Source organism: Olea europaea, chromosome 5 (genome assembly GCF_002742605.1).
Source record: "Olea europaea var. sylvestris chromosome 5, O_europaea_v1, whole genome shotgun sequence".
Lineage (NCBI taxonomy): Eukaryota > Viridiplantae > Streptophyta > Magnoliopsida > Lamiales > Oleaceae > Olea > Olea europaea.
Genome location: NC_036241.1, coordinates 13,296,897 through 13,309,241, shown reverse-complemented (window position 1 = coordinate 13,309,241; position 12,345 = coordinate 13,296,897). Strand labels below are relative to the sequence as shown.

The 12,345-nt window shown below is 39.9% G+C and overlaps 1 protein-coding gene across 1 annotated transcript; it reads right to left on the bottom strand.

Moving 5' to 3' along the window:
- Positions 1 to 9,067: 9,067 nt before the first annotated feature.
- LOC111394717 (peroxidase N1-like) lies at positions 9,068 to 10,990 on the bottom strand. The gene is made up of 3 exons (XM_023020665.1): positions 10,446 to 10,990; positions 9,838 to 10,000; positions 9,068 to 9,631 (listed from the first exon to the last, which is right to left on the bottom strand). The coding sequence occupies exons 1-3, from the start codon at positions 10,845 to 10,847 to the stop codon at positions 9,213 to 9,215; spliced, it is 984 nt and encodes a 327-aa protein (XP_022876433.1). The 5' UTR covers positions 10,848 to 10,990; the 3' UTR covers positions 9,068 to 9,212.
- Between the last annotated feature and the right edge of the window lie 1,355 nt (positions 10,991 to 12,345).

Sequence of the window (12,345 nt, the reverse complement as noted above, 5' to 3'; positions counted from 1 at the left end):
GTGGGAATCACTCTGGAGAAACGGCTCTAGCACACAAAATGCTCCGGTAAGGCTACTTTTGGCCGACCCTGAAAAGGGATGCTTACCAGTTTGTCCAGAAATGTGACAAGTGCCAGTGCTTCTCAAACATTCAAAGGCAGCATTATCAGAGCCTCTCCGTAGTGACCAGCCCTTGGCCGTTCACCAAAGGGGGCATCGACTTCATCAGTCCACTCCCAAAAGGAAGAGGAAGCGCGATTTTTGCTATTGTCGCCATCGACTATTTCACTAAGTGGGTCGAAGTTGAACCTCTTTCCAAAATCACCGAGGCAAATACTACAAACTTCGTTCGGAAGAACATCATTTGTAGGTTTGGCATTCTCCACTCCTTAGTATCTGACAATGGGAGACAGTTCGACAACAAGAAAATGTGAAACTTATGTGATGAACTGGGCATGAAGAAGGATTTCTTGACGCCTCATCACCCACAAGCAAATGGACAAGTTGAGGCAGTAAACAAAACAATCAAGCATACCCTGAAAAGGAAACTTGATACCTCAAAAGGGGCTTGGGCCGACGAGCTTCCCCATGTCCTTTAGGCCATTAGAACAACTAACCGAACTGCAATAGGGGAGACGCTCTTCTCCATGACCTACGGAGCCGAAGCTATGAGCCTGGTTGAAGTAGGAGTCATATCGCACCGCCAAGTACACTTCAATGAGATCAATAACGACGAGGCTCGAATGAGCGAACTCCACCTCCTTGAAGAAAAAAGGGATGCCTCCCAGGTGAACTTAGCAAAGTATCATAGAAAGATGACCCGCTATTATAACTCCAAGGTCAGAAATCGGACTCTTCGTCTGGGGGACCTTGTCCTTAGAAGGGTCTTCCAATCATCAAAGCCAACCGGGTCCGGAGTGTTGGGACCGAACTGGGAAGGTCCTTATCGCATCTGCAGGGAATCCCGACCTGGCACTTTTGAAATTGAAGACATGGCAGGGAAAGTACTACCTCATCAATGGAACATCGAACATTTGAGGAAGTACTATCAATAATGAGCTTGTGTTCCGATCCGATCTTAATGATGTCCAGTTAACGTGTGTCATGATCCGATCTCATTTGTAACTTTCCTATCTTACTAAGTGCTGAAAATGCCTTAGTGAAGAATGATGTAATTCCTCTTAAGTAATGATACTTCAGTTGTTTGTCACATCGGTTAGTAAATTGTTACCTCAGTTCTTCAATATGTTAATTGATTCGATCTTCTGTCATTAATTGGTTATTGGTAATAGGCGTTAAGTGGTTGTCATTCATATACTTAAGTGCAAACAACTCCACACAATGAAAAAACAGAAACGACAATACTTGTACAAAAATTTTCATTTTCATTCATTTGAGAATTGAATTACAAGAGAGGCCGAAGTCATTACAAAAATTGATTAGCCCTACTCTACTAGGGCATCTGTCACCCCGGCCTTCGCCGCTCCTGCCCTAGGGGCCTTTGGAGCGTCCTCGGCGAACCTATCAAGTCGACCTCCAGTAGGCCCACCAAACTCTGCCTCGATTGAAGATATGTCCAGAGTAGGATGTACCTCTTTCAGCAGACCCAATATTCCTTGGGCGCTCCAGGAAGCCCAAAAGTTGGCAAAGTCGTCGTACAGAGGGTGCTCTTCAAAGTGGTCGATGAAGTTCTGCACAGCCACCTCCCCTGCCAACTTCAGTTCCTCTTTCAGAGAGGTAATCTCCTCAGCTTGGGCTTCCGCCCTCTACCTCAGCTCTGCCTTTTCTTTGTTGGAGGCCTTCAGAGCCTCCGTAGCGAGTCGATGGTGCTCGTTTACGTGATCAACCCTTCGGGTGATTGCAGCCACCTGACACTCCACTTCATAGACCTCATTCTTCAGCCGCTCTATATCCCCCTTTGCAGTTGCCAGCTAGGCCTCAGCCTCCTCCCTCCCTCTCTCTTCTTCCTCAACCTTGGCCCGGGCCTCCCTTACTTCGTCGCAATAGTGCATCGCCTCCTCAAGGCGCTTAGAGAGGTCCTCCCTCTTAGCATTGAGGTCTTTTACCAAGCCCTCGAGTTGGATGCTAGTGCTTAAGGCTCGGGCCACACAAGCACTGTTGGCCGCAACCAGGTCCTCGGCAGTGTAGGAGGCAGTGTGATCTCTCCATTCCTCGGTCCAATACTTATTGTGGACCACCGTCACCGCAGCCATCTCCGGAGGAAGAGCCTCCAGAACTTCCTTCACCGGCTCCTCGAAATTGACACCTGAGAAGTCCACCTCTTTCGAGGGACGGGCCCTTTTCCTCTTTTGCTGCCCTGATACTTGAGCAATGGGTATAACGATGACTGGTGATGTGGCCAAGGCTGGAGAAGCCTCGAAAGATGCAGGCCTCTTCTACGGGATAACTACCTCGATTGGAATTGTTGTCTGCTTCAAAGAAGAAGGCGGCCTCGCCACAGTTGGGTGCTTTTGAGGGGGCGGCGAGCCTCTTCCCTTTCCGCAGCAGATTGGCGTCTGGGTCCTCCACCACCTCCTCCTCAGTAGGAGGCTGGAGCCTCTTGCTAGCCTCCACCAGATCCTCCATCTGCTTTTTGTATGCAGATGAGGAGGTCTTCAAGGCTCTCGCCTCGGCCATCATCATTTGGATGGTCTTAGAGTCTGGCCTCAGAGGCAGCTTCTTATTAAAGTTATCTGCAAGGGGACAGGCAAATTAGTACGTGTAAAGAGTTCAAAAAGTACTGAAGGAATTCGCTTCGGGACATTTACCTTGAGAAGCCATCAAATTGTGCATCATGAAGTGGACGTTTTTTCTTATCAGCTGGTGGTATGACCTCTTCTTCGAAGGTAGCTTATAAATAATGCAGATGATGTCAAAGTCATCGGTGGAAAGCTCGCACTGAGGAAGAGAACCTTCAAAAACAATCAGAACAGTTAAGGACTGAACCGAAGAAAAGTAAACAAGAAACGTAAAACCACAGTACTCACTAAGCGTTGAATACTTTGTGAGGACCGTAAGAGGCGCCAGGGGGTCCCCCTCCATCGTGTCCCATCTCCCGACAGCCCAGCACCACAAGCTCTTCCACTCCCTGATGGAGCTCGACAGACCGAGCAATAATGGAGTGTGGGAACCCCATGAGATCAAGTAGTACCAGCCTCTGGTCTTATCCTCCCAGCCACTACCTTAAGAATGTAGAGGGTCTGGAATACAAAAAAAGGCATCTCCACACCCAGGGATGCCTCCTTCCACAACATCCAAGATCCCACCATTTGGCTCCAGGAGTTCGGGTTCAGTTGGCTAGGAGCTAAGCCGTATGACCTAAGTACCATACGGAAGAAAGGGTAGATTGGGAGCCTAAGGCTTGCCCTAAGGATCGCCTCGCTTATTACCACGCACCCTAGCCTAGGGTAGCAGGCCCGTTTATCAGGTTCTGGTAGGTTCAGATCTACACTATCTGGGATCCTATACTCAGCCCTAAGTCTTTCCAGGTCGACACCCTTTAGCTTAGAGGGATAATCCAACACCCCCCCCAATGCATAGATGTGTCAGCTGGGCTATCTGGCCTCTTCCATATATTCTTCCTCCCAATATTCGCTTCGGCTATCTCAAAGAAGGCCGCCAAAAGGGGCTCATCCACCCTCACTAGTTCCAACCCCCTACTCGAACTACCACTATCCTCAGAAGCCATTTTCAGAAAGGAAAAGTTTCAAATACTTATTGAAACTTTTGAAAAATGGATCGTCCCGCTACCGAAAATGGTGAACAAATGATGTAAGTCACCGGAAACTGGGATTGCTCGCCGTAAAGTGATCCAAGAACGTCAAAAAATGCAAAGATTTCAAGAGAAAATGGGGTTTTTGATTTCGTAAAAGTGAAAAGCTCCAAAATCCCTTAAATCCGCCTTTTATAGAGCGTCCCAGCCGATCTACACCGTTGAATTCAAATGCAATCAATCTAGGCCGTCCGTTGCATCATCAATCTAGGCCATTGAAATGTAACGCCAGATTTGATATAAGCCTAAGATCTAGCCGTAACCTTCACGCTCTTGCAAAATGCGTTGCCTCGATCAACTTCAGTCGTCTGCAATAAGTAGCCGCAATAGCCTTTTCTAGGAATGGACATCGCGCCCAACTGTCGCCTTGAAAATATGCAACAGCTGTCTAATCATTTAAAGTCAGAAATACCCGCCTAAGATCGAACTCTTCACACAGCTTTAGAAAGCTTAGACGCATCTGATTCGGAGCCCCCCTATGGGTTATCGCTTCGGAAGCTGCGTTCCCTTCTAAGCTTTATAAAGCTTTAGCCGTCTCCCAACGTGTCGTTCCCTATAGGTCAATGCATCGGTGGCAGATGAGCTCTTCACACAGCTTTACAAAGCTTATACGCATCTGATGCGGAGCCCCCCTGTGGGTCATCGCCTCGGAAACTGCGTTCCTTCCTAAGCTTTACAAAGCTTTAGCCATCTCCCAACACGTCGTCCCCTGTGGGTCAACGTATCGGTGGCAGATGAGCTCTTCACACAGCTTTACAAAGCTTAGACGAATCTGATGCGGAGTCCGCTGTGGGTCATCGTCTCGGAAGCTGTGTTCTCTCCTAAGCTCTACAAAGTTTTAGCCTTCTCCCAACGCGTCGTCCCCTGTGGGTCAACACCAGTGGCAAATGAGCTCTTTACACAGCTTTACAAAGTTTAGACGCATCTGATGTGGAGCCCTCCTGTGGGTCATCACCTCAGAAGCTGTGTTCCCTCCTAAACTTTACAAAGCTTTAGCCTTCTCCCAACACGTCGTCCCCTGTGGGTCAACGCACCGATGGCAGATGAGCTCTTCACACAGCTTTACAAAGCTTTGACGCATCTGATGCGAAGCCCCCCTATGGGTCATCGTCTCAAAAGCTACATTCTTTCTTAACCTTTACAAAGCTTTAGTCATCTCCCAACGCGTTGTCCCCTGTGGGTCAACGCACTAGTGGCAGATGAGCTCTTCACACAGTTTTACAAATCTTAGACGCATCTGATGCGGAGCCTCTCTGTGGATCATCGCCTCAAAAGTTGCATTCCCTCCTAAGCTTTACAAAACTTTAGCCATCTCCCAACGCGTCGTCCCCTGTGGGTCAACGCACCAGTGGCAGATCTCTTCACACAGCTTTACAAAGCTTAGATGCATCTAATGCGGAGCCCCCCTGTGGGTCATCGCCTCGGAAGCTGCGTTACAAAGCTTTATCCCATCTCCTAACGCATCGTCCAATTGGCAACACATCAGCCTCGGATAAGTTCTTCCCTTACACAGTAATAAATCTTTAGCGCGTCTGCCTGTGGTCAACGCTTCGGTGAACACAGAAAATCAACCCATAAGCCCTCATAAATCGTGGTCCCCATCCCAAAGCGGACATATTCGATCGAGAAAACAAGTTCACCCATGATATAAATATTCATACCTGAACTTGGGGGGACCACTATTACGCCTCCATCTGAAACACTTACGAAATTCTACAACCACGTCGTACGAGGTGTGAAACATCGATCTGAAGTTGTTCAGAAGTGGAGCCACCATCTGCTAGCACACCGCAAGACACAGACAATCTACCGAACTGACTGAGGCGCCCTCGCGCCCGAAGTCGAAGTGCAGTTCAAGCCGAAGTTCTCTGCTAGAGGATCTGTCGTCAATTTCAGAAAGAGATCTATGTCAAGATCCTTTCTGTCCCCAAGATTCAATTGATTTGACGTCTTCATGAGCCTAGTTAATGTGACGTATCAACTTTATGTCAACTCAACTCGGAAGAAGTAATTACCCATCCACTCTATAGACGTGGCTGATTGACACCTATGAGCAGACGCCTCATGCCGTTCAAATGTATACACGTGTCCCACATCCAACTGTTCTCCTCACCTATAAATACCCAAGGCTTGGCAAGAGGCAAAGATAATGAAACTCTTACTACTTAGCACTCCATAGTAAGCGAATATATATTCTCCTCCCCACTATTTTGCATAACATTGGTACTGTTCCGATCACCTGAACCTAACTTGACCGTCAGAGTGTATACGATCGTCGCCACCCCCATTGGTTCTGGCCGTGTGCATCTGACTGTGCGTTGATTGTGCGTAGGGAGGAATACGTGGAGTGGCTATCGATTGGCCAGGTGGAGGGCCCAATTTCCGAGGTCAACAACATTTTACCATATTTTAGTGTTTGTTTCCATTTTTAATTAGGTTTCTTTTTTTTTTTCTATATATATATTGCTTTTTTAAAATTAATTATTTAAGATTTCTTCTCAAAAAATAGTTCGTAAAAAATAGCTATCATCTAAATCAAGATCATCCTCAGTTTGAGTATTCGGCACCCCTTAAATAATTTCTTCCAATCTAAACTCCAAGCCCTATCGCTTGGGAATAAATACTTTCCTAACTGTTTGCTAGAGAGAGAAAAAAAAAATTAATAAAATAGGAAGCCTTAGAAATTTCAAATTCATTCATCTAAGTGGATAAAGGCTTAAACCTAACCAATGTACTCAGCCTGCCCTTACCTATTATGTACAATGGTTGACAAAAATTGTTCAGAAAATGATTTTTTCTCTGTTTTGTGTAGTTAGATATGAAATGTTTGCACAACGATGAAGGCGGGATTCAAAGGCCTAGTAGAATTGTGATCCTTTGCAGCATGAGCTGAATCTTTCACATAATCGCTGTCATCAACTCGAGTTTTCCTTGAATGGTTCCTCTGCAATAACTCAACAAAGTAATTAGCCCGCGTATCTTCATTGCGACCATCAAGGACGACAATTTCAGCTTGTTATGATTAAAATAAACACATTGATGCTATAAATATAATATGAGTAAATTGTTCTACGAACGGATCATATCTCGTTCATTCTCGTTCGTTCAATTTTTAGTAAAATAGTGAAGGATATTTCATGAGAAATGAAAAACGGATGGAAGGGATCCGTATAAGTTGTTCCGATCGAAATAGAATATCCTTGAAATCATCAGTCCAATGTCCAAAATAAATATAATCATAGAAAAGAAAAGGTATATACACATTGGTTGTACCTCCTCACGTTCGAACAATACTTTTCCTTCAAGTATCGACTAGTTACAAGCATATCATCTAAATATACAAGGAAATTAATGCTCAACCGTTGTACATATTTTTGCATATAAGAATGGAATTTGTGTTATTCATCATCTTATCATTTTCACTAGAATCATTATAAACATATTCGATCCCTTTGTTTTCCTCGATAACATCAATTTATAATTCACTAGAAATCATCCAGCTACAAGTCCATGTCATTTTGGAACAGCCCCATTTTCATACACAAATAGTCTTTCGGTAAGGATAGTGACTCCGCTTAATTAAGACGAGTTGACTCGGCTTTTCTTCCTAGAATGGCTATGGGGTAGTTGAAGCGTGTATCCAGCACTACACGCTCAAACTTTGGAAACGTCGAAAGGTTGGTATAGTGACAAAGTCATCGTCAGCTTACCACTTGCAAGTGAGTATAAAGGTCTCCGAATGGTCCAGTAAACCTCTAGAAGATTGGATTAATACTTGAATCAATCATCGAACAATATGTCAATGCTTAAAAAATTGTTCCAAAATATATATTGTTAAATTATTTCAAAAATTAATTTTAATCACATATTTCATGGGATCCTCAACTTTTCAACTATATATTTCATCAACTTTTATCCAATTCTACCAAATATTTGATTTTTATCTCCACCAAACACAAGCTAAATAAGTTATGTTCAATAAATAATTTTTTGTTAGAAATCGTGTAAAATAGTGTATGATACTATTTATTATTTTGCGTCTTAATATAAATTTCTCATTTATTTTAAGTTTAGGTTATAATTTTATATTATTTTGTAATTTAACAAATTTTCTAGAATTCATACATTTTTTTTTGAAGCACTTTTTTTTAACGAAAAAGAATAGAAGATAATGATAAATGTTACTGATAAACGTATATATTTATGTGTTATAAAATTACATAGTTCTGTGTATTGAATGAAACTGGAAAAAATGAATTTAATAATGTACTGAAAATGCTTGAATTGATATAAAACTAATTTTCGAGAAAGATAGATGTAAGAAAGAAAAGTTCATTTTTCAGATGAAAGAGTTATCCAAAATACAATTTTGAAGAATAATAAATGATAAAGTGTTTAAGTAATGTATAACATAGAGTATGATTTGTTATTATTATTATTATTTTAAATTATGCATACTTTGGTATGTTTAGCCATTTATAGTGCCAAGTTAATATTTCAACTTTTTCCTGCAAAATGTGTGTGTGTGTGTGTGTTTTTTTTTTTTTTAGGTTAGCAATAATTCAAACGTAATTTTACAAAATATTTTATTTAAATTTTAAATACATCGTAAATGCAGGGTGCATTTAGTAAATTTCACTGTTCCACTTTACCAAATCGTAATAATTTTGTTATCTAATCAAATCCCATATTTTCTATTAATATGATATTATCTTGGCAATTAATTACAGAATAAATAAGCATATAAATAATGTACGTACAATATTCCCACCTTTAGGATGCATTCGATATACTAATAATTAGAAAAATGGTAAAAATTAAGTGAACTCACTAAATTTTCATTAATTTTGAAATATTGTGACTAAAAGTTTATTATTAGATGAGTATATTCAATATTTGAAGTGCTCCTTCTTGTTTGAATCTTGATCGGATTCGAGCTTCCCAAGCTATATGTTGCTAGGGAACTTGGCAAGGGTCTTACCACCATCTTGATTGACTATATATGAGTCTTTCAAGTACTTTGGAACTATATTTCGCGTCGAGAATTTGTGCTAGAAGACCAAACAAATTACTCATGTTCAAGTTTTCTCACTTACTATTTATGACATTGTATGCATCGAGTCTTCGATAAAAAATAATAATAATAAATAAATAAATAAATAAATCTGAATCCACCATACATGTGTGGCGAAATTTGAAGATTAGAATTTTAATAAACAAATTCACCCTTATCACCTTGTAACTTTTGATGAAATCCTTCAATCAACTATCGTGAAAAATCTTGTAAAGTGTATCGAATGAAACAAATGCTCAATGTGAGTGGAGCAAAACATGGAAATTACTGGTTTATTATTTTCAATTTATTTCGAAGAATACAAACAATAGATAAGATACCAGCTTACGCTGATATGAACACACTTACACAAAGTCCATAACCTAATAAAATAGACCTGAATTCCCATCAATTAATGGCAGAACATACTTTTCGAATTTCACCATTCGTCCCTGTCTTAACCTCAATATTACTCATTTTAACCATGGACTTCCCAAATTCAGCACTAAATGTCAATCCAAGCAGTCCTCTAATTCCCAAGAAACGTTGCACAAATGTTTTTGTTGAGTCATCAGTCCATAACTTCTGGTCTGATTCAAGAATTCCCCGGCCATTCCTCAGGTTGGCGAAAAACGAGTTATCGAACCGGTTTTCACTTCTGTCATCGAGCCCTACCCTCTTGGAAGAGTCGCCGTCTTCCGGACAAAGGGACCGAAGTTGAGGAAGAAATGCGGTGTCAATGGAAGGGTCAGCGCCGGTAGTTGAATTGAAGTTGTATAATCTGTATCTGAAGAACTGGCAAGCTGAGGTGCCAATGGTGTGTCCCCCTACATATTCATGCAAAGATGTTTTGAGTTAGACTTAATTCTATATAAAATTAAAAAAAGGCCACTTAAAAATCGGGATTCGGTCGCTTTAGCTCATCAACTTTGGATTTTTCCATGACTATTTCGACATAAAATTATAGACTATAGAATATAGAAAACAACATTTCGTAATACTCTTCTTCACTTTCTGCAAATTGTGTGCTTACCGACAAGGGTGACAAGATCTTGAGTATTGAGACCTTTTGCTGCAAACTTCTGTTTTTGAACATCAATGGAATCCGTAAAGCCCGGAAGATTCGAAGCATCGGACGCTAATGAAACCCTCCCATCTCTCCTGCCGGTAGGCACTGGCCATCCTGGTCCACCAGACTACATCAACAATCCAATAGCCAATTAGAAGGATGAGTAAATTATGGACATCTAAGTACCAAATATGTTTGTGTCTGTATCCATATCTAACTTGTATTAGACACTTACACGTCGTATTGCCTTAAGGGTGAAATACATACACTTGTCCTAGAATATGTATAGCATGTCCATGTACAACACATAAGGCACCAATAGTTCATGGTACTGACACGTCATCGGGCGTGTCCTATCTCTACTAGCTAATGATTATTAAAAAATGAGAACAATGATATATGTACATGGAAAATTTACATAGATTTTTATAGAATGTCACATGACATCATTTCATTAGATTTTGGACAAAAAATATAGTTAAAATAGCAAGTCAGGTGCCACTGTGCCAGCACCTGTAAATTTCCCTATGCAAATGGTAAAATCCCAAAAATGAATGGAGAAATTAACTTACCAATACAACTGCATCGCGAGCTGCAAGAGCAAGAATGTCAGCACAAGAAACAACACCAGGGCATGCAGACTCAAGTTGAGTCTTAGCGTCATCAATAACTTCATATCCTCTCAGCAAACGATTTGGTCCAGCCATTTTCTCTGCGTCGTCACCATTAGTAAGGATAGAGCCATCACAACCTTGTACGAAACAGTCATGAAAGTGCATTCTGAGCAATCCAGGTGCAACTGTGGGATTCGAATTAAACCCGGATCTCACTGCAGATTGCACGATGGATTCGGCCCTGGGACAAGACCTTGAATAGAATCCAACCCATGTTCCCTGGCCTAGAACCACAGTGGCAGGAACGGCAAGCAAGAAAAACAATGCAATTGACATTTGTTTAAAGTAACAATTCCCCATTGCAGAAAAACCCTCTATTTTTTATCTGATAATGAGAGAACCCGACAGAAAGAATTAAGCTTGGTTTTTCTTTAATTGTTTTACTAACGAGATAGGATACAGAATTCCAGAACTGATATTTCTAGATAATGTTTGTGTTGATGGTTAAGCAAAGATACTGTGTCCATATTTATATGCACAGAAAGTTAAAGTCAACTTTTTTGCATGCCTGGAGAAAGTAAGCAAAGTCGGCTTCGAGAATTCTGATGGCTGAAAATTCAAACTTTAATTTGTATATAACGAGTCACCGGTAGGATTTTAGTAAAGATCAACACTAACTATATAAATTGTGATTTTATATATATATATCTTTTTGATTCAAAATGAAAAGGCTCGGAAATAAAATGTTACACTTTTGACTGTAATCATATGAGCAAATATAGCCTTTGTTTGATTCCATTATTTATAAAATACATTTTTCTTTCTCATTTTTAATAAAATAATATTACATGAAATTCAAAAAGAAGACTCAAACATGCGCATAGTGTGGACCAGATGGGGTTTGAAGCTATGAAGAATAGAGCATGTGATTTTGAATCACGAAACCAAGTTTAGTCATATTATTTGAATCTAAATGAACAAACGAAGTGAAATTGTTGCTGACAATTCTAAACATGATTTTAGAGATTTAAATGTTTTCGCTTTAAATAGCATGGTGTCAAGATAAGTAATTATTTTGAAATTAAACATACCAAAGCCCTTGTCTGAGATTTAAATGTTTTCACTTTAAATACCTATTTATAAAAATTGCATCCAATTAAGTTTTTATCAAAAATAAATATTTCACATATATGTTAACATTTAAATAAATAAATTCTTCTCTTTGAATAGAAGTTTGGTGGAATCCCATGCTAAAGTTGTCCTGTCCGAGAGTGGCTTATCTTTGTCTGTGCGAGGAAACTTTCAGTCAACGCGTGAGCTTTGTTGTTGACAGCAAGATATGGATGAAATCATTTGACTTGAGAGGCATAAAGTAATAATATGATATCATTTTAAAAAAAAAAAAAAAAAAAGGTTTAAAATATCACTTTGACTTTGAAAATTATGAATATTATCACATTGACCTCTTGAATAATAAAAAATAAAGATGTCTTTAAATATATTATACAATTACAAAACAATGTATTGTTAAAAGGACTTTACTACCCTTTTAGTTAATAATTGAAAACCAAACACTTCTCCACTTATAAAACTTCAAAATGAGCTTCCAAGACAGAAAAAACTCTCATCTTTCATCTATTTGAACCTCAACATCTCAAAAAAGTTCAAACGCTTAAGTCGAAATTTTTTTTCATATCAATTACTTCAAATCGATAAGTATATTTACGCATGTTTAATTTCGTTTTCAGTAAATTAGTATACGTTTGAATAGAGAAATTTTATTTCGATATAATAATAGTTATTATAAATTTTTTTTAACAGATCTTACCTATAAAATATAAAAAAAAAATTGAACAGG

Coding starts and splice junctions, on each gene's coding strand:
- LOC111394717 (XM_023020665.1), bottom strand. CDS start 10,847: ATGGGGAATTGTTACTTTAAACAAATGTCAATTGCATTGTTTTTCTTG. Junction 10,001..10,445: donor CTCGCGATGCAGTTGTATTG/GTAAGTTAATTT, acceptor TTGTTGATGTAG/TCTGGTGGACCAGGATGGCC. Junction 9,632..9,837: donor AGATCTTGTCACCCTTGTCG/GTAAGCACACAA, acceptor ATGAATATGTAG/GGGGACACACCATTGGCACC.